The sequence below is a fragment of the Anolis carolinensis genome, chromosome 1 (genome assembly GCF_035594765.1).
Source record: "Anolis carolinensis isolate JA03-04 chromosome 1, rAnoCar3.1.pri, whole genome shotgun sequence".
Classification (NCBI taxonomy): Eukaryota; Metazoa; Chordata; class Lepidosauria; order Squamata; family Dactyloidae; genus Anolis; species Anolis carolinensis.
This window is the reverse complement of record NC_085841.1, coordinates 115,803,870-115,830,451: the sequence shown is the minus strand read 5'-3', so window position 1 is coordinate 115,830,451 and position 26,582 is coordinate 115,803,870. Positions and strand designations below refer to the sequence as shown.

General features: G+C 35.9%; 1 protein-coding gene across 5 annotated transcripts in view; it reads left to right on the top strand.

Annotated features, from left to right (window-relative positions):
* znf292 (zinc finger protein 292) overlaps nt 1-24,926 on the top strand; it is a 40,217-nt gene extending 15,291 nt beyond the window's left edge. Inside the window, exons 4-8 of one of the 5 annotated variants that reach the window (XM_062980919.1) lie at nt 1,852-1,987; nt 10,375-10,577; nt 14,618-14,754; nt 15,891-16,032; nt 16,789-24,926. In XM_062980919.1, coding sequence (XP_062836989.1) covers nt 1,852-1,987; nt 10,375-10,577; nt 14,618-14,754; nt 15,891-16,032; nt 16,789-24,006 — 7,836 coding nt within the window. In that variant the 3' untranslated portion in view covers nt 24,007-24,926. Of the gene's footprint in view, nt 1-1,851; nt 1,988-6,944; nt 9,765-10,374; nt 10,578-11,129; nt 11,637-14,617; nt 14,755-15,019; nt 15,138-15,890; nt 16,033-16,788 lie in introns of those variants that run through there. The other 4 variants (XM_062980928.1, XM_062980933.1, XM_062980925.1 and 1 more) reach the window with 4 other exon arrangements.
* Nucleotides 24,927-26,582: the final 1,656 nt, after the last annotated feature.

Here is a 26,582-nt window from a genome sequence, read left to right as displayed (position 1 = left end):
GAAGCTTTTGCATGGCTTCCAGTATATATGAATATATAGGCGAGCAGAGATTCAGCCAGTGCTGGATGGGGTTACACTCTCCCTGAAATCTCAAATTCGCAGCTCAGGCGTACTCCTGGATTTGGAACTGAGCCTGGACGCTCAAGTTTCAGCATTGGCTAGGATAGCGTTTGAACAGTTAAAACTAGCATACCACCTGTGCCTTTTTCCTGAGAAGTCATATCTGACTACAATCACACATGCCTTGATTACATTCCCTTTGGACTAATGTATAGATGGGGCTGCCTTTAAAATTTTAGTAGGTCCAAAATGCTGCAGCCAGGCCGTTGATTATGGGGATCACGTGACTCCCCAATTGAAACAGCATTACTGACTATTGGTCTGTTTCTGGGCAGAATTCAAAGTGTTGTTTTTGACTTCAAAGTTGGATCCACACAACTTGGATCCAGACTATCTGAAATACCAAATTTTCTTAAACAATTTAGTTTTAATTTTAAGATAGATCTTCAGGAAAGGGCTTTCTCTTTCCCCCACAGCCTTTGCAGACCTGTTTGGTGAAGAGTTAGGAGAGAGCCTTCCCAGCTTCCAAGGTGTGGAACTCCTGTTGGAGTTTCAGTAATGTTTTTGACTATTTTTAAACATGTTTTAAAAATAATATGACTGATTTTCTTTTCAGTTTTTCTAAATATTTTAGCTTGATCTTATTCCACATCCCAACTCAGGAAAAAGGCAAGATTAATAAATAAATAGGTTGTTGTCCATAGTTTCTCTCCCCACCTTAGGCACCTACAGAGACCTTTAAGTAGAAATATTGCATCGAGGAGATATTTGAAGTGTAAGAGTTCCTGATTTGTGTATTTCTAACCAGAATTGTCCACATTTGGGGAAAGACTCCTGGAAATATATAGAAATCAGAAATATCTGTAAGCTCTTGTGTTCTCAAAACTAATATATTTGTCTGTTCCACAGCAGATATGCAAATGCTTCCAGAGATACTATAGATCTGCAAAATTCTGTGTACCATCTTTAGTACATGGAATTTATTATTTTTTTTCCTGCAAACTAGAACGACGTCCTAGTTTTCTTAAGCAGTTTTACTCTTCAGCCATTTTTGTTTGGGAAATGCAGTTTTCTTTCAGCTTTGCAATTCCATTGCCAGGACACCATTATGTTTGTGTTTTTGACTGTCTTTTCTAGTGTGACTCTTCACCCAGGAGGAGAGATTAGATAACAGTATCTCTCAGGAGGAGGGAAGGAAATGTCTTTTATTCAGAACTAGCATTAGAATTTGCTGTGTTTAACCAGAGTGCAGTCTTTAAGTTTTTGTTAGCTGTCTCAGTAAATACTAATATGCAGTAGTATTAGAAGTATTTTTTAAAGGACACAAAATAAACAAAAATGCTTACAAAGCTAGCAGCTAAACAATATTTATCAAAAATATCATTAGAAATAAAGATGAATATTAGAAATCATTGTGACAGATTCATACAGCAGAACATAATTAAAATCGAGAGGAAATAGCCAAGCTTTGAAGTAATTTTTGAATTCCAAACTTTAAGTCATCTTCTTAGAGTATCTTCACCTTCAAGGACCCATCCATGAGCCAGATATTGCTGAAGTAATTTGTTTGGGAACTGGTATTTTTCTCTTCAGATAGCAATGTAGATAGCTTTCTTTGCCTTCTCTACTTCACCGTTATGGCTGTAGTCTGTTTACTCTTGCTGCCATATGTGCCAATACAGTTAAACTAGCCTACAGGACTTCAGTCTTAGTGTTGGAGAAGCTAGTGACTATATATATATATATCATAAAGCTATCTGCTAAAACTGTTTTTTTTTAAATTTCCCCTAGACAGCACATGAAAAGATGATGCAAAGTGGCAGCTGTCAATTACAGGTTTTATCTGATCTTGCCCAAGAGAATGGGACCTGGAAGAATCCGGTCCTTTGCAGTATTCTTTCTCAAGAGCTACAGGATCAAGATAAAGGTAAGTTTACATTGATCAGATGAGTCATTAGGTGCCGCCAGTTTCATAAAATAGCTTTTGAAGAGAAAGCCAATGTTAGTGGTGTTTTCAGTTTGTATGACCTTCCCACAACCCATTCCAGTTATTGATTCCTTAGTGAACTTGCAGAGATCTTCACAAATAATCTAATAGGTAACAGTTCCAATCAGACCCTGGTGATAGTTTTTGACAAATGAAGACAGTAATATGATCATTTTCAACTACCTTTCTTCTGCATTAAGTCATTTTGTGAAAATAATCCATGTGGCAAGATTTTTATGTAAGACTCACATTCTGTCCCTTGAAGAGCAAGCTCATGTTAGGGTTTCTTCAAACAGTCCATAATATCCTCAGAACCCTTCTCCAGCATCTCATTTCGAATTAGTTCTGTTCTTATCCACTTCCTTCACTGTCCAGCTTTCAGAATCATACATGGAAAAGGAAAATAAGATGGCCTAACTTTAGTGTTTGGTGAATAGCTTTACATTTTAAAATCTTTTCAAATTCTCTCTAGTTCTCCTTTATGCATAAAACTATATGAGGAATGAATATATACATACATATATATTATAAGGTAGGTAGACAGATGGACAGACAGACTGATAGATTTATTTATATATGTTTATTTATATATGTTGTGCCATTTTAGTTTGGGAGTGTCAGATCTCTGTTATGTTCTAGGTGGTGGTTGATTCGAAGAATGTCTTTGGAATTCAACATGTAAATGTATGAAGAACTATAAAAAGTTAACCTGCAATGCAGTCTTAATGGTTTGCTGCCTAGTATATCAAGCATACCAGTGACAAAATAAGAAGCTGTGGTGGCAGCATCTTTTGTCTGCTCTAGGTTTAAACACTATTGTCATTTACTGCTAGGAGAGAAAGATGGTTCTAAGCCATGCATTTAGTCATATTTGTCTTAGATTTCTCTCGCCAACTGCCCCCCCCCCAAGATTAATTTTCATTTATTTAAAAGTATAAACAAAAAGACACAGAATAAGGGTTTTTTTGTATCGAGTGTAAATTGAAACAATATATTCAATGCCATCACATTTCTAATAATACCATGGGATTTGTAATAAGGTAACATATTTGATGTAATAGAATACAATTTACTCCAGTTGCTCAAGAGCTTTTCCATTAGTATTACTTTAGTAAGAGTGATTTTATTCTCATAGAAATCTCACATTCTCTGGTTTGTTTCCATTTTGCATATTGATTTTTAAAACATGCCAAAATTTGAGTGCAGCGGGATAGGAAGTAATGAGGATAGTTCTGGAATTAATTTAGTTTTCCATCTCCCTAACCCACCCTCAGTTTTCAACATGGTCTATAGGGTTGTCTACCACTTTCAATGTTTTTTTGTCAATTTGAGGCTGAAAGAGAAGTCTTTGTGTATAGTCGGCTTAGCACTGAGCTGTCTGCATACGTGGAGGAATATTAGAACTGTTTGCTGCCATGTCAATCTGCACTGACTGCCTTTCTAACTTCTTTTCAGGGATATGAAAACTGACACGCATGCATTGCAGAAACATAAGGCCACCCTCTGCATTCTTGAATCTAGTCAGAGCAATGGTTATATAGCCATTCTTATCTTTCACAAGACGAAGGCATGCAGATAATAATTTACAAATAGTGAGCACATGATAACACACATACACACAGGTGTTCTTACACACAGACCTGTCTCAGACACAGGAGCCATGCAGGTCCAGGAAAAGTGGCAAGACAAGTTCATGTAATGTATAGATATTTGGAGGTGCAAGGGGAGGCCGGCATAGATATGGTCTCCCTGATATTTTCAAAGTTAGTGGTGCTTTCCTGATGGTTATTCATCTATTTTTTAAATTTTCATTATTTATATGCAGTATGAATTCCAAATTTCATTTACCAATAAATTCCAAATTATACCATTAATATATAAATTATGTACAGTTCTGTGTTTAAGCCACCATTAACTTTGCATTTGCGTAATGCTACATATATTCTGAGAGTTCTCTTCACAGATAATGGTTTGAGTTTGGATACAAAAGAACTGTAATAAGGACATTAGAAGCCCAATTAAAACATATTTAAAAATAAAAAATGTAGGTGAAATAAAATAATTCCTAAATGGAAAATTAATTATTTCAAGGCTTACCCCAATTTTTAAAAGACAGTTGGTTGCTGGGAGGATTGTTGTAGAGCTAAATGCAGTGTACCTGGACTAAAGATTTGAAGGACAAACAGCAAAATTTATAAAAATAATATTTACTTTGGTCCCAGGTGTCAATTTTTCAGACATATACCATGGAAATGAAGATTGCTGTGCATTTGCAAGAGGAAATTAAACCTTGACATTAAAACTTTAAATGTTAATAATATTGATGTAGTACAGTTTCCATTAAAATCTCAAGGTCTTTCTGTATCAGATTTCACTGATAGCAAATGTTCCTCTGTTGCAAGACAAACTACGTGAAATGATAAACACTGTGGTTTAAAGGATTATTCAGGCTTGTGGGTGGAAGAACAAGGCTGAAAAGTAACAAATGTAATTATTCACTGGATAATTATGAAAGTGGACAAGACCATGGTTGTTTTTGATTAGATAGAGAAAGGGAATATTGAATGAATTCAACATTTTGTTAACAATGAAAAGCCTACATTTAGAACTATATTAAAGTGAAGTATTTACTTCTAGTTAACAAGATGTCTATCTTTCAGCATTTACAGTGGCTTTTCTAAGTACAATAACACCAAAGCAAACTTGTTATACATGGGTTTTTCAGAAATAAAATACTCTGAAATTGCTGTCACTTATTTTTGTGGCTACATCCTCACTCAGATTGTTTTTACCTTTGTAAAGTTAATTTAATTTAATATAATCCACCCGCATAATGCACTGTTAAAAGGCCCAGTTTTTGAATGTGCTTGAAAAATTGTGCAAAGCATAATGGGATAATCAAGAATGCTACTTTGAATTCATACACTATCACATGCATCATTCCAAGTATTTTAACATAAAGGTTGTTTGCTGTTCTATTTTGAATTGGACTAATAATGGTGACTTAATCAAGACTTGCCTTGAACGAGCCTGAAACCAAGGTTTAAAGTGAATATCAAGTCATGTTTGCTGTAACCTTCATTTGATTGTAACAATAGTTTGGTTAATTTAGATTTCACAGCAAACTAGCAAGTTCAGATAAGGAAAAGTCAGGAAAGGCTTCACAAGTTTTCAGTTGCAAAAAATGCAGTTTGATAATGAGAACTGGGTTATCCAAATCAGGGCTTCTTTCCACTCGTAATCCCATTTTTCCCAAGAAACGTTTACATAACTCCGGATATATAGGTATATAAAATAGGTATAAAAATCAAGTATTTATTGATAAAAAGTAATCATTTCCAAGGGTTGCCAAACAGGCAGATATTCCTGAAGCATCTTCTGCAGTATCTACTGTAAACACAACATGTTGTGTTGTGTAAATGCTTGAAACTGCCACTGGGTAACATTCAGAAAACCTCTACTTTACCAAAATTTTCGGGACCCCAACATTGAGCTAAGGGAACCTCACTTGGGATTGGGACTCACAGTTTTAAAAAGCCGTGATCTAAATTAAGTCTTCTAACAGTATTTCAGCTGAAGATAGCAGGTAAAACACATCAGAAATACCAGCTCTGTACATTTTATTGATCAATTTTTGTCAAGCCTTTTCCACGTGAGGCAACCCCATTTCCCGTTTATAAGCACACCTCTGGTTTCGTGTAGTTTTCTTTCTTAAAAGAACATTCCCTTACCAGTCATCAATAATAAAGCAACAATGGTGTGAACATATGCAGTAGCCAGTAACATTAATTCTATTATTCATATGTACATACCCTGTAGTTTAATCAAAATGGTGACTTATGACACCTCAAAACATTTAAGTTTGTTTACCATCCCCTTTGAGAGAGATACTTCACATAGTTATTGAGTGAGCATAGTTATATATTAAAACCTATTTCTTGGGCTGCTCAGAAAAGTATTGAGTCCATGTTCTTAATTCTGCATTTTTAAAAGAGTTTTGATTACAATTTCAGCATTAACGTTTATGAGCCTGTTACAGCCTTTTGAGTCCAGCCCCAAGCCCTTTTATAGTATCTTCCCTAGGCTCTATAGCAGGTGTGGGCAAACGTTTTTGCCTTGGGGTCGCATTGTGGGCCCCACAAAGATGGCTGGGCCAGGAGGGAGAGAGCCTTTAAGAGGGTGGGGCCAGGAGGGGGCATGGCAGAGCCATGGTCATCCTCAGGTTGTCCTCCTGGCATAAGGATGGGACTGCTCACCCCATCCTTATGCTGTGAGGAAAACGAGACATGCAGTGACTGCCCTGATTCTCCTCCCTGATACTCCTTCGATCTTCTGGCTGTCCTCTTGGCTTTATGGCGGGGGGTGGGTGAGACAAGCGACATCCAAGAGCGCTCCGGAGGGCTCTTAGCCGCTGCGTGCCTTCCTTGGGCCATTCTCTTGGCATAAAGACAGGGCCGGTCTCACCGTCCTTGTGCCAAGAGGAGGGTGAGACATACTGTGGCTGAGAGCGCTCCAGATGGCTGCTGCGTGCCTTCCTCCCCTTCTGCATAAGGATGTGGCAGGGCACCATGTCCTTATGCTGAGAAGGGAAAATGAGGAGGGCCTGAGGTAAGCACCCCGGCCCGGGCCTTAGTTTGTCCTTGCCTGCTCTATAGTATTATTTTCTTAATACTTTGCATGGAATCCACTGGGTGACTTTGGACAAGTTATACTCTCTTAGCCTCAGAGAAGAATAAAGACAAACTCCCTCTGAACAAATCTTGCCTAAGAACCCCCTATGATAGATTCGCCTTAGGGTTGCCTTCGATAAAAAATAACTTGAAGACACAGAACAACAACAGACTAGCTACAACAATAATGTGTTCAGTTATTATGTTGTTGTTTGCTTGTTTTACAGGGGTTTTTTCTAGTTCATCTAATGGCAAGAAAAGTGTGGTAACCATGGCTTCTGTACCTGATTTTTTCCTCCAGCTGAAATGTTTATTTACTTATTTATCTATTTACTGTATTTATATCTTGCCTTTCTCAACCCCGAAGGGAACTCAAGACAACTTACAGATAGACAACAATTCAATGCATTAAAAACAATATACAATTAAAATAAACATTTAAATTAAAATTAAGCTCAAAAGTGAAATACATTAAAACATTTTAAAACATTACAATCACTATTAAAAGCATGCTATCCGGAATTATATGTTGTTAGTTACAAATTTTATTTAGTAAGTTACAAACTGTACTTTAAAATGTTTTGGAAGTTGTCGGTGGTACAAAACACCTTGGATAATCCATTGGATTACCTCTGTAGTTCATATAGTAGGTTTTTGGTATCATGATCCCTGAAACTGCATAGCCTTTGAGTATTTTTAATGGATTGTGCCTGTTTTGTCTTAAAATAATTCCCTCCTCCCATTCACCAATTTCTTTGAAACTTACTTTGAAACTAGTTATAAGAACTAGCAATTTTTTTAAAAAACCAAAAAAAAAATTCTGCCTAATATGTTGTGGATTTTTGCTTTCACTTCTAAAAGAATGTTTTCTCCAATGTCAAAACAAATGGTTGTGTTCTAAAGGTTATGTTCTAAATTAGAATTAACATTTCTCCCATTTCAAAAAAAATTTCTAGCTTTTCTGTCTAGAGGCTTGTTGAAGAATGACCACTGATAATGAAATATTGAGTAGACATGCACTTTATTAAACATTGTATTAAGTAACTCAATTTGATATTTCTAAAGCCAAAAAAATCAGACATCTTAAGTATTTTTAAATATGTACGGCTATGACAACTTTGTATTGAATTAATATTTTTGTGGTATATCAGTTGATATGGTAATTCTGACACAGAATTTTGTTGAGATCCATTTTTGTGTCAGACAATAATAAATGCAAGATGCAAGTTTTCTTAACTGGATGCATATTCTGTTTGCTGGAATTTGCATTAATATATTTTAAGTCTTTGTTTTATCAATATAATTTAAGGAGCAGCTGCTTTTCATACCGATTCATCTGTATTTTTATGTCTTGAAATAAAATAAAACATTGTTTTTGTATTAAAAGTATTATTATGGCTTTCTTCACATTGTTAACAATTATTCACTTTTACTAATGCAACCTGTTTAAATTAGTGTATTGATTCAGAAAAAAATGGTACATTCTTTAGGCAGGTACTTTTGCAAATAATGTTTTTATCTCTCATCTCAGATGAGATTGTCATTCATGAATCATATAATGAATGTTTTGTTGTTGTTGTTTTACATTGGTAACAATACCGAATCTGCTCCATTCATCCCATTTCATCACCTTGCTCTCCGAAAAGTAATTAAAGCAATTAATTTACCTGAAATAATATCTGTTTTAGTATTACATATAAAACTACTTAATCCAGCCAGTCCAGGGGAAGTTTGCGCTGGCATTGATTAGAATTTATTTTCTTAATCTTTTAAATAGATTTAATTAATTTTGGCATCTCAGCCTTATTGATATAAGTGTAGTTTTGTCTGTAGCATCTCTTTCACATTGTAACTTTATGTATAAAACCATCTGGGTTCTTCTTCAATTTCTTATTCAGTCTTCCTCCTAAAAGCCAGCTTCAACCACTTGATTCTTGTATGTTACAGTGTTCACTTGCTCAAAGAAACATTTACAGTGATTTTACATTTTGCTCTTTTGTTTCTAATTTAATATCACAGTGCATTCTTTCTCTTGCTCTCATTAATTCACTAATTATCACTTTGTCTAGTGACCAGCACACCCAGTATCAAAGTACGATAGGCTTTGTCACTTCTGCCGTGATGCAACTAAAGTAAAACATTTCCCTAAGTTCTTATAGGTATGGTTAGCAAGGATTCATGTACACAGGTAAAAATAAAATTGTATATTCAAAGATGTTTGGGCTTACTTGTCAAGGAAATCTGTCAATAATAGTCTTGTGAAAGTCACTGAAGAACATTGGATAGAATTAACCTATCTTTAATTTGAGTGTTATAGCTTAGTTTCCATTTCTTGGATCAAAATCATAATTTGGTGGATTCTTGAGAACAAGCTTTTAGAAATACTGATGTATGATCTTAACAATCTTTTAGTCATGTCATTTTATTGTAATGTTTCTACTGAAGTATTTCAAGACAGAATCCAAAACAGTTCATTTCAACTTTCTTCTCTAATTTATACTTTTTTGAATAATAGTTATGCTTAAATACAGGCACGTTTGTTCAGAAAAACAGTCACACTATTTATTTTCCATAGATAACTTCAAACTAGTTGATATACCTGGGGGCCAGTTTGAAAATGGGTTCTGAGAAAATACTGGGTGTAAGTTTGCCTTTCTTCGATCCTTGTGTAGCTTCTCCCCTCACAGGGAGAAATAAACAAATGAACTAGATCATGCTCTGGTATTTATTTTTCTGTATTCTTATCCTGAGAGTGGCTGTATCGAGGAATGAAATCATATTTAGTCTTTACATGTTTTGGAGGATATCCATGTAATTCAGGGGTGTCAAACTCATTTTCATTCCGGGTCGTGTCAATCTTATGGTTGCTTTCAAAGGGCCATTGAATCCATGGATGGAAATCCATGGATACAAACAGCCAACTATAATTTATCTACATACTAGTTGGTGCTCTTTTTACCCAGTTTGGGTCCCAGTTGCTATTGAACGACAACTTCCATCACTGTTGATTATCTACCATGTGGACTGGGATAATGGGAACTGCAATCCAACAATCCAAGGTACTAACAGAACAGCTCCTATCACAACTTCATCTAAGGATGAAGAATAAAGGAGATGTATTACAGCATCTGGTGGGCCACATAAAATGATATGGTGAGCCAGATTTGGCCTGCGGATCTTGAGTTTAACACATGTTAAAACTAACACATAGCAAGAATTGTCTTAATTCTTGTACATTGCCAGACATTTAATTGGTATATTCCAAATTCAGCTCTTCTATGTGGGCAAGTTGCCCTGCTCAGCTCTGGAGTCCTAGTATTTGTGTGAAACTGTCCAGTTCTAGGAATAGTTTCAGTTTGTATCCAACTGAAAAACTACACATATTAAGATAGTGAAGAACTGAAGCTCTTTTTACTTAATCACTATTTTCACTTAATCATCATTTTGAAGCAGTGTGACAGTTGTCTTATCCATTTGGCTTATTGGATTTTCTATCAATAAATATCTTCTCATGAAAAAGAGACATGGTTTTCTGTTCAAATTGGGTCTCACAGAAATTTGAGATATTTGGCATGTTTACTTTTAATTATCAAATACTATACATTAATGTTATGTGACTTGCATGAAGAAGTAAGAATAAGTTTATCTGTCTTTCAGTGAATGAATTTTTAGCCTTTGAAGGCTCTGTGCTACTGGATATGCGCATTAAGCATTTGATGAAATCAAAGCAATTAACTCAAGCAACTGCCTTAGCAAAGGTGTGCTCGGACCACCCAGAAATCAGCAGCAAAGGTAGTTTTAAGCAAGCCTACCTAGTCTGTCTTTGTTCTGGATCACCAAATGAAAAGCTAATGCAAGAGGTGAGTATACTTTATTTTGACTTTATGTTTAAAAGCATCAATGATTGAAGTCCTTTCAAGAGTATCAGAATACATGGTTTAAGAGTGTGTATAGTGCACATTAGTGAAGGCGCATATACATAATTAATTTTGAATCATACACTGTAAGAGAACACAGTAAGATATATTATAAAGATGTTTTCCAGTGTCTAGGAAAAAGTCCCGTTCCATTATACAGCATTATAACACAATTCTCACTCTATTCTTTAATCCCCCCCCCTTCCTAGAATTGCTTTCCTGACAAAACTTGTTATCTGAGTACAGCTTGCTCTACCAGTCTGAACCAAACATAGCATGTTTCTCTTGTATCTTGTGCCTTTTCCTCCACCCAACTCCCTGCAGACTGGGAGCAGGGCAAAGGAGACTATCTTCACACTTGCACTGGGACATAAATATGAAAAGAGTCCTCCATAGCTTGGAGAATCTTCCTTTTTGAACTACCACCAATATAGCCAGTGAACATGCTGGCTGGAGGATTCTGGGAGTTGTAGTCTAAAACATACATTTTTCCAGGTTTTGCAACATGCCTGGTAATCCAACCATCAGAAGTGAGTGCTTCGGTTTGTGAGCTCAACAAGCCAATTATTTCCTCTTGTTTCATTTTATTCCCCACTTGATGCTATCCAGAATAAGCAAGGTATGTATGTTTGTGTATGGACCGCATGCAAAGGTTCTTGACTTCTCAAGTCAGCTACTGCTCCCACTGCTAAACCCCTCTCCATATTTCATCAACACATTTCTAGAAGAAGAGCTTAGAAAAGCTAGTTTTAAAAAACTGTTTGAAGTTTTGCCCTCATGAGGTAATGATTTTGTCTGCTTTAGCTCAACCTGTTGTGGTTTGTTCATTGCGTGCAGGTCCAGAAGATAAGTCCCTTTGTTTGTTCAAAGATGAGCAACTCAAAATAGAAGAATACAAAATTCAAATTTACTCTTGTATAAACAAAGTCCAAGAAAACATCAACTTCAGCACAAACTAATAATACAGACATAGTTTTTCTGAGTATTACACTCACATATAGTCCATGCATTTGATTCATGCGATTCTTCCAATGTTCCTTCCTTGGATGTGGAGACAAACTTGCCAGCATCAAATGGGCTGCAAATCAGGGACTTACGCCAAGCAGCAAGCCCAGGAGCAAACATTCAGTAAGCCCAAAGCATAGAACAAACACTCCTCAGTTATACCCCTTTGGGAGTGGCCCAATCTAATTGACCTTAATTACTCAGCCTGTCTTTTCAGGGCTAGTCTTTTCCTCTTAACACAGACACCCAGTAGTGATCCCACAGAAACTTAACCATGTACCTTAATACAACCCCTTTTAAAAAACAAATACTATATTTATTAAGCCACAGACTTTTTAATGATATGAAACAACATTTAGAGAGAATAAAATATATAATGTGACATAACTAAAAACTAACTACAATTAACAAAACTACATACTACACTACAAAAATGCAAATAACACTAAAGATGAATAAAAGAAATAACTTCCAACTTACCAAATCAACCCTTTCTAGCAAGTATCTCTTGGGCGAGCCAATCTGGTGTAGCGGTTTGGGCATTAGACTATGATTCAGGAAACCACAGTTTGAATCTCTGCTCAGTCATGAAACACACAGGATAACCTTGGGCAAGTTGCATTCTCTCAGCCTCAGAGGAAGGCAAACAACCCCTCCCTGCCAAACAAATCTTGCCAGCAAAACCCTGTGATAGGTTCATAAGTTGGAAACGACTTGAAGATACACAATAATAAATCCCAATGATGTGGGATAAGGCTCTGGATTCATTGTAGTTCCTTAATTTTTAGGATCTCTGCAGACTTCTGTGCTTTATAATATACCTCTTCTCCCTTGAACCCTTGTCTTAATTATGCCACTGAAATTAAAGGTTGAAGTAAATCTAGATTGAATTTTTGTGTGCAAAAATATCAACCATATTCAGAGTTAGCACTCAAAACATGTTTCTCACATACCCTTTTGACTTTTCCATTTCTTTGTTTTTTGTTTTTTGGGGGTTTTTTTTGCCGTGTCAGGAGCTACTTGAGAAACTGCACGTCGCTTCTGGGGTGAGAGAATTGGCCGTCTGTGAGGACGTTGCCCAGGGGATGCCCGGATGTTTTTTGATGTTTTTTTTATGTTACAACCTGGAGTTGAAATTGATTTAACTGGAATAGTTACAACAGTTACAGTGTTGAGTACTGTTTATATATCAAGTGATAACAATGCCAATTCTGTCCAGATCAGTTTCAGGTAATACAACTAAACGTGTGGGTGAATACTTCTTTGTGGCACAATATAGTGTAATTAAAGCACTGAAATCATGATCTCATCCTCTGAGCCATATCACTTTTAGATTGCTGAAGTTGTTGCCCTCAGAAAAAGGGAACAAAATCCCTCCACACATAAGACTAGAATAGGAAAGTGCTGACCTAGCTTTATCCATTTATATATGGAAGGATTTTTTCGCATGGAAGAACACTTAATCATGAGTCTTCATCTGCGTGCTGAAGTAGTATTGCTCTGGCAGATCCAAGATTAAACATTTTTAGTATTTTAAAACAAATTAGTGTATTACTGATTTGTAGCACACTTTCCAATCCTCAAAATGTTCATCATTTATTTTCTCATTCGCACAACTACACTGAGAGGGAGGGGAAAGTGTTTCATGGTTAGTAAGTTGCTTATGCCATCAAGTAAATATGGAACATCCATAAACATTTCTTGGGTAACACTGGAATGCAGATTTTTAAAAAAATACTCATAGCTGCTCTTCAGATTGTAGCCTGCCAAACACAAAGCCAGCCAACATAGGTATGGCAAATAGAAAACTGGCTTACAAGTTGTTGCTGGCTAGCTACCTAAATCCTATCACTGTTTTTATTCTTTACTTTAACACTTAATTATTTTATTATAATGACTATTGGTAATTAATAATTGATTATACTTTTTGTATTCTTTTAATTATATTATTATTTTATGATGGCTCTTTCTACTGAAATCTTACCACTCATGTTTCCACATGAAAATTACTTGGTATTGTACAAGAGTAGAAGGATGAGGAAATACATTTTGATTCCTTTTACTCCTTTTCTGGTATGACATTTGAAAAGCAGCTTACAGGATGGGGAAATAAAAGCAAGCTCTAAATTTAAAATGGGTTTTCACATCTCACTTTTGTAATTTTTTTCTGTCCCTTTTGTTAGATGCAGAAGTAAGAAGTACGGTACAACTAATTTGTTTCTCCTCTCTCTTTTTGCCTAGCTTATTCTAACATGTAATACATACTAGTTTGGGGGAGTGTTCTGTTTCCTTTTATTATAGAATGCCAGCCCCTAAAGCAGAGGCGAGCAACCCTTTTCAGCCTGGAGACTATAATCATCTTCAGGGGACACACCATAGGACAAAGCATCCCATTGGCTCCTACCTGTCTTCTTCTCTAGAGTTTTACAACTACCTTCAGACCTTGGGTTTAAAGCTGACTATTTTTAGAATTAACCTCCATACAATGCAGTATTTTATCATGGTGTGAAAAGAGTAAGAAGTATAAATGGGGAAAAAAAGAGATGGAAGGAAAAATGTACAAAGTCCAAGGGTTCTTAATGGTACCTCTGCATGGTGCATTTACACTTTTATTTCAACCCCTTTTCTTTAGTTGTGAAGACAAAGTCCTCTAGTTCACAAAATTATTTCATTTATATGTTGAACTTCCATGTTTGTAATCTTGGGGATAATTTTTACAAATAGTTACCACGGGTATTATAAAAATACATGAAAATTGTTTTTGTCTGTTACAGTACTTTGAATTTGATTAGTGTTGATATAAGATACAACACATACTGCTATTTGTGCTCCCTTTTACTTTAAAAAATCAGTCTGGATTTTAGGATTGAAATATTAAAGTGTTTAGTAGTTTGTTTTTACATTTTATGTTATCAGATTATCTATGTTTTGAAAACAAATTTGATTATTCAATGCTTTCCATTTTTATGTCCCTTCAGATTGCAGACATAGACTGCAAAGATGCTTTAGAAATGATCTGCAATCTAGAATCTGAAGGAGATGAGAAGAGTGCTCTAATTTTATGTGCAGCATTTTTATCTCGACAACTGCAACTAGGAGAGATGTATTGTGCTTGGTAGGTTGGAATCTCTTTCCTTTTGAGTTTCCCAGATTATGTCAAATATTCAGAGTTATTAAGGAAAATAGTGTAGTAGAAAACACATTGTTTGTCATAATAATAAATAACTTCTCCATGAAGGTTCATGTGACAGATCGGACATTGCAAATGACAATATGAATGTGTTTCTGACAACAACAGAAATTAAGAGATAATTTTAAGCTTATAAAATTTTGCTTTATTGGTAATTTTGGGCCTAGTAAAATATCTCCTTATTTCATAGGTAATGAGTTTGAGATGTTTCCTGTTGTTGCTTTGTAATGTTTGATGTGTTACATCAGTATTCCTGAGAAAGAAGGCTGCTTGGTACAAGTTATGAGAAAGGAGCAGTTCACAAGAATGTGAGTTATCCCTTTTATTGCCCAATCCAGGCAGGAGTCTCATAGATAAGAATCACTTTACCTTCAGCATTTAGAAATGCTAAACCAGGATCAGAAATATTACTAAATGTTTCGTTCAGGGGTGCTCTCTGAATTTATAATTGGTCCATCTAAATAGAGTGAAGATCGAATCTGATCTCAGGATCTAAGCAGTTTCAGCTTTGGTTAGTACTTGGAAGGGAGACTGTCATAAAATAGCAGGTGCTATAAGGGGAATTCATTGGCTCACCATAAATCAACAGATTTGAAGGCTCATGTATTCTATTTAAAGAAAGATTCAGATGTAAGTTCAGAAACAATGATTGTTAATCTCTAATAGTTTTGCCTTACTCAAAATTTTCAGATTAATTATATAATACAATTTTCCTTCATCTCTTCAAAAAATAGGAAAATGTAGTGATTAAATCTAGGTTAGACATTTCTCTAATTTAAACACAATGGTGCCATTTGTAGAAGTTACTCTGACAAAAGGTAAGACACACACATTCTGTCTCTACTGTGCTGTATTTTTTCTGGTTACATATTCTTAGAAAACATAAGAATTGCATTGAGCATATAGGAAGGTTCATGTTAATGTATGTCATATAGTTAGAACATGTAAATTAGCATCACTCTTCCTAAAATCTCCTCATTCCCCAGCCCATCAACTGAAAACTAATTATAGTGACAGTATCATTTCTGCATTTTTTTAACTTGGCGAAACTTTGTTTTCAGGGAATTGACTCTCTTCTGGAGTAAACTGCAGCAGAGGGTAGAGCCTTCTGTACAAACATATCTGGAGCGATGTCGTCAACTGTCTGTATTAACAAAGACAGTGTACCACATTTTCTTCCTAATTAAAGTAATAAATTCAGAGGTAAGGCTATGCAGCACTATTACTTTCATATGAATTGAAAATTAAAATCTGGATTGAAAAATAACTCAACAAGTCACTGAATGCTATTCACCAAGTGCAGTGTTCTTGCAAAAAGAAATGTAGCTCTGCGTAGTTCTTCAAATAATATCTCTGCCTGTAAAAGCCAAGATTCACAGCTTTCTAGAAATCATAATTGTTCCTGTCCACAAAAAGCACTTTGCACAGTTTTATCTGACTACCAGGTATAGAATATAGAATTATAAAAGTTGGAATGGACTGCAAGGGACATATAAAGTTGAAGTTTTTTTCCCCGTCAAAGTGTTGATTAATGTTGCCAGTTGATTACATTAACTGATCAGATTTGATACAGTATTTGTATTCACAGTTAAGCATCTCTTTAAAATGCTTCACAGCTCAGTCAAGAGCCAGAGTGCTCCCTTTTCCTCTGCTATCCTCTACTTGCTATTATTAATGTATATGTGGGTCATACTTATGTTCTTAAATTAACAGTATTCATTTCCAAATTCTAACTGGGCTTCATATAGGAATTTTGGGCGTCTGTCAGAATGGGCTACAATAGCAAGTGAGTTGAATACTGAATTCTACAATTTGACTTTCTGGAATAATTAACTTATTTAAAATCTAAATTTTAACTGATGTCTGTAAAGAACAAGGAAAAAGGAGTGTGTGAAGTAGGTTTGCATAGCATTTGTCAACACAGAGCCTTTACTCTTTAATCTGTCCTTTGCTTTACAGATTGATACTGCTGGACTTGCAACTTGTATTGAACTTTGTGTAAAAGCATTGCGTTTAGAAGCTAGCGAGAATACAGAAGTCAAGATTTCCATTTGCAAGACTATATCTTGCTTATTGCCTGAAGATTTGGAAGTTAAACGTGCTTGTCAACTAAGCGAATTTCTACTTGAGCCTACTGTAGATGCTTACTATGCTGTAGAAATGCTGTACAACCAACCTGACCAGAAATACGATGAGGAAAACCTTCCAGTACCAAATTCATTACGCTGTGAGCTTCTACTTGTATTAAAAATGCAGTGGCCTTTTGATCCAGAATTTTGGGACTGGAAAATGTTAAAACGTCAATGTCTTGCTTTGATGGGAGAGGAGGCATCAATTGTGTCTTCCATAGATGAATTGAATGACACTGAAATGCATGAAAAGATTGAGGACTGCCAAGATGAGAACAAAGATATTTCCATGAATGGGCTTTCTGGATGTTTTGATGAAGCTACAAATTTGCTTAGAAGCATTCGAGACAGAAAACAGAAAAACAGAGAAATAAAAAAATTGAGAGAGCGAGGATTTATATCTGCTAGGTTCAGGAACTGGCAAGCATACATGCAATATTGTGTACTGTGTGACAAAGAATTTCTTGGACACAGAATAGTTAGGCATGCACAAAAGCACTATAAAGATGGAATTTATAGTTGCCCTATATGTGCACAGAATTTCAGTTCTAAAGAAACTTTTGTTCCTCATGTAACACTACATGTTAAGAAGTCTAGTAAAGAGAGGTTGGCTGCCATGAAACCACTGAGGAAATTGGGAAGACCACCAAAAGCAACACCCACTAACGTGAACAAAAGGAATAACACTATAGTTAAACAAGAACAACGTCACATAAAAAAGAACAACTTTTATGGTGCAGATTTCATTGTTTTTAATGATAATGATGGCTCTGATGATGAAAATTATGAAAAAGACAAATCATACATTCCAGAGATAACACCAGTCCAAAAGCCATTGCCTGTCAATGAATTTACTTGCCCTGTTACCCTATGTAAAAAAGGCTTTAAATACTTTAAAAATTTGATTGCGCATGCAAAAGGTCATAAAGACAATGAAGAAGCGAAACGCTTTCTTGAAATGCAAAGCAAAAAAGTAATTTGCCAGTACTGTAGAAGACATTTTGTAAGTGTTACTCACCTTAATGATCATTTACAAATGCACTGTGGCAGCAAACCCTATATCTGTATTCAGATGAAATGTAAGGCTAGCTTTAACAGTTATGCAGAACTTCTTGGTCACAGAAAAGAGCACCCAGTCTTCAGGGCAAAGTGCATGTTTCCTAAATGTGGAAGGATTTTCTCAGAAGCATATTTGCTTTACGATCATGAAGCACAGCATTATAATACATTCACATGCAAGTTTGCAGATTGTGGAAAAGTTTACCGTTCTCAAACTGAATTAGACAAACATACTGAAGATCACACTAAATCTGAAAAAATGCTGCAGCTTGATGGTGAAACTATTGTACCTCAGCCTCTAAAAGGTAATGATGATGAAGAGAGTGTTCTCCCTCAGCCTTTGGAAAATAATGAGAGCATTGAAGAAATCCATCCAGAAGAAGCACTGATGCTGCTCCCTGAAAATAGCTTAAATAATTGTGTCAAATCAGAAAAATATGTCACAGAGGAGATTAAATATATATCGCCTTTGATTAAAAGAACAAAAATGGCAGCAGGTGAACCAGAACAGACTAATCCAATTTCCAATGGAAGTGCAGAGCGACATATAGATGCTCCAGCAAAGCCAGAACCAGTAGTGCTCACCAGCAGTGCTTTAATGCCTCTGTTGGGCCAGAAAATTCGAGAAAATATGGCAAGAAAGGGCAAGCTGCTTCCTGAAAGTACTAAAACAGATAACAGTGCACCTGTAATCCAGCAGTTGTGCTCAACAGTAGAAGATACTTGTAATGATCTTCCAGTTTCCCAAGAAGCCAAGGACGATATCGGCATTAGTGAATCCCAAACAATTGCCATGGATTCAGTTAAGCTTGAGCCCCCAGTCCTTTCAACAAAAAGCCCAGAAGAAGAGAGAAGCCATTTACCGCTCATGCAGTATGAGATGGATTATCAAAATTTGCCTCCTCCAAAAACTCAGCTTGAAGAAAACATGAAGACTTCTACCAATCTCTACAATGTCCCCCTGAAAACTTTAGAAGGAATTACCCTTGCTCCAGCCCAGAACAGCCTAGGCACACCTTTTGTTCCAGTCTTACCATTGGCAACTCCAGTTCAGAAGTTCACCTGCCAAGTTGAGGGATGTACTCGAATCTACAATTCTTGTCAAAGCATTGGTAAACATATGAAAACAGCACATCCTGATCAATATGCTACATATAAGATGCAGTGCAAGAACAAAAGAAGTAGAAAAACAGACAAATTGCAAAACCTGCCAAGTGATAGTAAAATTGTTTATTTTTTACCATCCCAAGCGTCTACTCCTACTAGTGATGTTTTTCCTCAACAAGTGAAAAATAGTTTGAATTCTACTTGTACAAGTCAACTACAGCAGTTATCTAATGTTCTTTTTCCAACACGTCTGGAAGGTATGACTAATTCACTGTTACCTCATGAAAATGGTTTGAAAGCAGGTGTCTCTTCTCATATTAAAAGTGAGACAGAGAATACACTCGACTCCCATATGAGAAGTCTCTCTAATGCAACATTACCTTCCCAGTTGGATGAGCTGGAAAAACAAGGCATGCCACTAAACATTGACAGTGGTTCAGATCCTTTTCTTCCTTTACCTGCAGAAAATGGTCCAATTTCTCTTTTTTCTTCCCCAGCAGATAACTGTCCACCTTCTGTCTTTTCACAAATGGAAAATAATATCAATCATTTTTCCTCCCAGCTAGAAGGAAACACTACTTTTTCAAAAGATGAAAGTGTTGATGTCCTCTTCCCTTCACAAGTGAATAATGAGAACTTCAATGAAACCTCTCCACAACTCCTAGTAGCAGAAAAGGTTAAAAAGGATAATAGACGAGGTCCAGATGGAAAAGACAAAAAACCAAAGCATAATAAACGGGCAAAATGGCCAGCAATTATCAGAGATGGCAAATTTATTTGTAGTAGATGCTACAGGGTTTTTTCCAATCCCAGATCACTTGGTGGTCATCTTTCTAAACGATCCTACTGTAAGCCCCTGGATGAATCAGAACTTTCTCCAGAAGCTCTACAGCTTAATGGACAATCTTCTCTGCTTGCTAGTATGATTCTTTCTTCAAATGCTTTAAGCTTACAGCAACAACAGGAATCAGCTTTTAATCCAGAAGTATGTTTTAAAGAGCCATCATTCCTACAACTGCTTGCTACTGAAAATCGGTCACCTGCTTTTTTGCAGAATTTGTTTCCACGGACCAATATGACTAGCCTCAATACAAGTGAAAATGCTGAAGGAAGTGAAATTATTAAACAGGCCTTGGAAACAGCTGGCATTCCAAGTACTTTTGACACTGCAGAGATGCTACCACATATAATGACCCCTAGTTGTATCACCAGCAGTTCTCAAATAAATGCAACAATTTTGCCAAGTCCTGGTGTGTCCCCCTTGTTACCAACAGTTTGCAACCCAACTACCTTGCTAACAGACCAAAATAGAACATTTAATGCCAAAATTTCATCAGTAGAAGAATGTAGCAGCTTTCCAGTATTTCCAGATGATTTAATACTTAAGACTATTGAAAATGGCTTGGGTTCCAATGTAGTTTCTAATTGTACTGCCCCAGCTCATAATTTTGGAAACAACCATTCTCGGGTTTCAGTAATCAGCAGTATCAAAGGTTCAGAAATTTGTAGCTTGAATAAAAAGAGGGGCAGTAGTTCAAAGAAAAAGAAGAAAACAGCTTCTTCCTTACTTGTGCCTAACATTTCACAAAAATTAGTAATTAATGATTTGACATCATTGGAACTTCTACCTAGAAATGTTGAAGAAAATATGCAAATTCCTGCAGAAAACTTGCGATCAAATGTACTGGCAAACTGTGAGACTGAAGTGTTAATAGAGAATCTTACACAAAAAATGAGTAGTGTGGACAATGAATTAACTGCCAGTGTTAAAGAAAACTTCAAAACTGGTAACGAAACTTGTACAGAAATAGCTCCTTTGTTAGTAAAAGATGATAATAGTAACTCTCAAGTCATTCTGGGCTCCTGCATTGAAGAAAATTCAAATATCGATCCTTCAGAGGATAATATTATTCAAAATTTTCAGAAAACTCTTGAAATAATTAAAACAGCGATGAATTCCCAGATAGTTGAAATTAAAACAGAAATCCAGGACGTATCAGTTGAACCATCAGAAAGACCACAAATCAGAACTGTTGAGTGTGCTTTAGAAAACCTTTCACAAAATGTTCAATCAGCTGGACCCAGTGGACAAGTAGTACACGTGCAAAATACCGTTATTGCCAAAAGTAATCTTTCTCAGTCAGAAACTTCTCTGAAAGATGATAGCCAAATCATGGAAATTTTAGAAGGTTTGAAAAAGTTGAAGTTGGAAAGTGAAACACCAAGTCAGATATTTGACAATATAATTCATTGTCTTCCCACAGATGCGCTGTTGCCACAAATTCTTGTTCCTGTCGTAACAGCGGAAAGCACATCTCTTGTCCAACCACCTTCAGAAACGCGTCTTCCCATTGGTGAAAAAGTCCATAAGCCGTTTACATGTCAGGCTCCTGGTTGTAGTTACAGTGCTATGACAAAAGATGCATTATTTAAACACTACAGCAAAATACATCAGTACACTGCAGAAATGATACTAGAAATCAAAAAACACCAATTGAAGTATGCTCCATTTAAGTGTGTTGTAGCTTCCTGTCCAAAAACATTTACTAGAAATTCTAACCTCCGGGCCCATTGTCAGCTAGTGCATCACTTTACAACAGAGGAAATGGTAAAATTAAAACTAAAAAGGCCTTATGGAAGAAGACCCCAGAATAAAACCACAAGCATAACACCAAGGACTATTGAACTGCAAAATATTGAACTGCAAAATATTGAACTAAATAAACATGTGTTGATAGAATGTAAAAATCAATCTCATTTGGCTGAAGAACCTGAAGTAAAGGAAAGAATGTGTATAGAATCTGAGAAAGTTCCAGAAAAAGTGATGCCAGAAATAGTGGTGCCAGAAAGTATTCCAGCTGCTCTTGAAAAATTAGAAAAGCCTCCCCAAGTAGTTCCAATTCCCCTAGAACTTCATAATGCTGCCACACCTACTACTAATACACAAATTCAGCCAAAAGTACGTAAGATTAGAAGGCATAGGAAGGAAAAGGAAGAGAGAAGAAACAAAAAAACAGTTCAGAAATCTTTGGAAATCCCTACTACATACAGTCCATACAGACCTTATAGGTGTGTGCACCAAGGCTGTTTTGCAGCTTTTACAATACAACAGAATTTAATTCTTCATTATCAAGCTGTACATAAATCTGATCTGCCATCATTCTCTCCGGAGGCAGAAGAAGAAAGTGAGCCAAGCAAAGAAGAGGATATTAGAAAAGAAGATTGTGATGAAACTGAAACTGTAGTAAAAGAATTCAGATGTGAAATGAGAAATTGCTCAAGGATATTTCAGGAAGTCACTAGTCTTATTCAGCACTATATGAAGCTTCATGAGATGACTCCTGAGGAAATTGGGAGCATGAGGTCATCTCTGAATGTTGCCAGATTCCCTTGTGATCAGTCTGAATGTAAATCATCCTTTACAGATTATTTGAATTATATTATACATCTTGAGACAGATCATGGAATAAAGATAAAGCAGAACAAAACCGATGATGGCATGTACAAGTGTGACTGTGAAGGCTGTGACCGTATTTATGCAACAAGGTCTAATCTCCTACGGCATATTTTTAATAAGCATAATGAGAGACATAAAGAGCATCTAATAAGACCTAGAAAGTTCTTGACACCAGGTCAAGAAAATATTTCAAGCAAAGCTAATCAGGAAAAAAATATGAAAATTAAACCTAAAGGGTTAAAATACAGAGCAGGAAAGCATGGAAACAAAATAATCAGGATGAGACGAAAGAGAGTTAATGCCTTAGAAAGCAAGAACTTAAAAATTAGTCAAGATCCTGACAGCAAGGCATATTCTTTGAAATGTGGCAAGTATGTATATTCAATAAAGGCTCGAGAGGAGGCTTTGTCTGAATGCCCAAACAAATTTGTAATGCAATACCCCTGTATGATAAAAGGCTGCTCATCAGTTGTCACAAGTGAAAATAATATAATTAGGCATTACAAATGTCACAAGCTGTCTAAAGCATTTACTTCACAACATAAGCACCTCTTAGTAGTCTCAAACAAGTATTCAGATTCAGCAGAAAATGAAGCATCTTCCCCAAAAGAAGCAAGTTCTGACAAAAACTGTGATTTAAAAGACTTGGAGCCACAAATGTTGGAGGCAGCCTCTGCAGATGTGAAATTCACACCACCTGTAGCACAGAAAGAACCTGAAAAGGATGAGAAGGATGAGGTGGATGAGCTTGCAGAACTGTTCATTACCAAACTTGTAAATGAAGACCTCACAAATGCAGAGAATCCTGCAAAGCCCTCTCCTGATGTAAATACTAGTGACTGTCAAGAAACTATCTCTTCCATTTCAGAAAAGCACAGCGTAAGCAGCAATTTAAAAAGGGCAAGCAAAGAAAAAGATCCAACACAAAAGAAAAAGAAAAAAGTTGAGAAGCAGGAAGAAACTGTGACTGTTGAGTTAAATAGTGTGCACAAAGAGACGGAGACAGCAGTAGCTGTTCAAACTACTGAAGATGCGTCTTCGGCTTTTGACTGGAGTTCATTTAAGCCGATGGGGTTTGAAGTGTCTTTTCTCAAGTTCCTTGAAGAGTCTGCAGTGAAGCAAAAGAAAAATCCAGAGAGGAGCTATAATCACTGTGGAACTAGGAGAGGTTCTCATTCAAACTCAAGAAGATCTAATGACAGAAACTCTTTTGCAAGAACACGATCGTGTTCGGAAAGTGCGGCATATGTACAGTTTGCTAATCCATCACAATTTCAGTGTAGTGGTACTGTAAAAATAGTTTTAGATAAGACTTTTAGAGATTGCACTGAGCTTGTGTTGAACCAGCTTCAGAAAATGAAACCTATTGTCAGTCTGGTAAGACTTGATGGACATAGAGAGGCAAATGCAGGGATTACAAAATGATCAGGTAATAAGTGGACTCCTTGTTCCAACAATTGGTGTCTAAATGTGACCTGTACTGCATTTATAAAAGTAGGAAGCCATTGATCATGATACTGTTTCTTAAGGTTTTCTTTTGAAGTGATTTAACCTTGCAAAATCATGACGATTGTCATGTAAATTTATTTGTTTTTATCCCTATGGGACTTGGAACAGAATCATTGTTTCAGTTTTGTAAATAGTTGATCAAAACCTCAATTTTTTTATCAAATGTCCTTTTTCCATGACTGAAATCTTTGTGAAATTGTCTGTGGTATCTTTCACCGGTCACTGCTCATATATAACAATACTTTTTATTTGTAGATACATTTTTGTATATATTTATTATTGTAAATCATTTGCTGCAGCCAGCAGTCTGTATGTCTGAAATATTAAATGACACATTTATATTCAGAATTTTAATTTGTAATTAAGTGATCATGTTTTTTTTTTTTAAAAAATGTTCTTTTAAATTTAAAACTCTTTGAAGTAAAGACTAGATATGTCTACCATATCCAGTTTATTTTGCATAAGGTATGTGTACAGGACAGAAACTTGATCAGATCACACATGGGTAAAATACATACTGACACAGTTGTATTTGTAACTTGAAACATCCAGTGTCTTTGGATGGCATTCAGCTATAGTTCTCAGAACATTTTCATACAACTGCACTTGCATAGCTTTTAAGTGGGTCTAAAACTCTTCCACTTCCATACTATAATGGAAATGTAAATTTAAATAGTTTGCTGACATTGAAAATATAAACATTTTGGTATTGAATAACCCATCGTGAATGTGATAGAAAATTAGTAGTGTGAAGCACTGTATATATTTGAGGTGGTGATTTGTGAAGTAGCCCAGTATTGCCTTAAATAAAATCACATTTCAATTCTTGTTTTATACATGTTATCTTATAAGGATCTTTTGGGTTTACATTTTTTACATTGATGTATAGATTTTACACTATTAACTTCTATAACACTGCTCTGGAAATTAACTTTTTTTTGTCAGGAATGAATTTTAAAATAACATATTTTGATTATGCTATCTTCATGTCTGTTTGTCAAGTGTGTAGTGTTTACAACATCATCAGAAACACAAAATAGTGTTTTTTTTAATAGAAAATGAGATTGAACTCCTCAGAGTAAAAATATCCACACTGTTGTCATAGATGAAACTGTAGCCCCACTTGTAGCTTCAATTGGAAATTGAGGGAGGGAGTGTTTTTTTAGAACATGAAAATATTTAAAATGAAAAAAATTAAAGTAGTATATGCACTCTGAAGTATATCTAGTATGCTAACTTATAACTTCCTGTGAAGATGTGAGAGATGTTTGTTGGGACATAAAGTGTCTTTGACTTTCTATACTCATCCTTATGTAACACGGCTCGGGTAGCTTGAAGACTTGGTTCCAAGCAGTAAAGCAGAAAGCAACAACAGGAGAAGATATAGCCAGTTGTGTCCTATCAGGCTGATGATTGCAAAGTCACAACAGTGATGTGTTGCTGCATGGGATTATTACTCCACATAGGTTGGGTCAAGGTGAAATCCTATTAATGACCCTACAGTTATTAGAGACCCTATTAGTGTAACAGTACAGCCTCTCATTCAGACTTTAAACATTCCATATCCTAGGAACTCGGATCAAGAACATATAATCGTGATTAAAGGAGAAGTGTGATAGGATAAAATAAAGTGTGTCTGTGTTTATGCATTTGTACACATGAGAAATTTTCCTTTTCTTAGGCAAATGTTTTGCCTGATAGTGAAAGAGACCTAAACATGTAAGACTAAGCAATTTATGGATTTATCAGCATTCAAGTATTTCAGTATTGCATATTTCACTTCCGTCAGTTTGGATAATTCATCATAAGTGTTAACTATAGATACACTCCTTGTGAAGAGATTATTAAGGGAACAAATAACATGTAATTTCTTTCCTTACTACCATCGCCATCCAAAACCCCAAGTGATAAGAGAATTAGCAGGAAGAAAGAAGATGGGTTAGTACATTGCCAATGAGGGCTCTTTTATATTTGTTTCTGGAATGTAGGAAGTTTGTGGATAAATCAACCATAAGTTACAAACCTAAAGTAAAGATGCCAGCAGTCAGCAGATTATCTTTGGTATCATCACTCTAGAATCAAGATCAGCACAGAGGACACCCTTTCATGAAGGATATCAAAAATGGGAGTTGGAGTTCAATGCCAGGAAAGTTTGTGGTTTTTTGGCATTGTTTGAAACTATTGTCACTGTTCCTCTAAGGGAATTTTAATAACAGTTCGTTGAAGGTAAACATTTCTTGACAGCCATAAGAACATTCTAGTTGAGTACTCTGTTGGAAATAATATACTACTTATAGGTTTCATTCTTTATTTGTACACTATGCCTTTTCCCCCATGGTTCCATTTGGAATTTTATTATCTTGTTAAGGTACTGGCATATTAGCATTCTTTCTCAACTTGGGGCCTTCCAGATGTTTTGGACCTCAAAGCCCATCATTTCTGAGCATTGGCCATGGTGGGTCAGGCTGAAAATAATTGAATTTTAAGACATC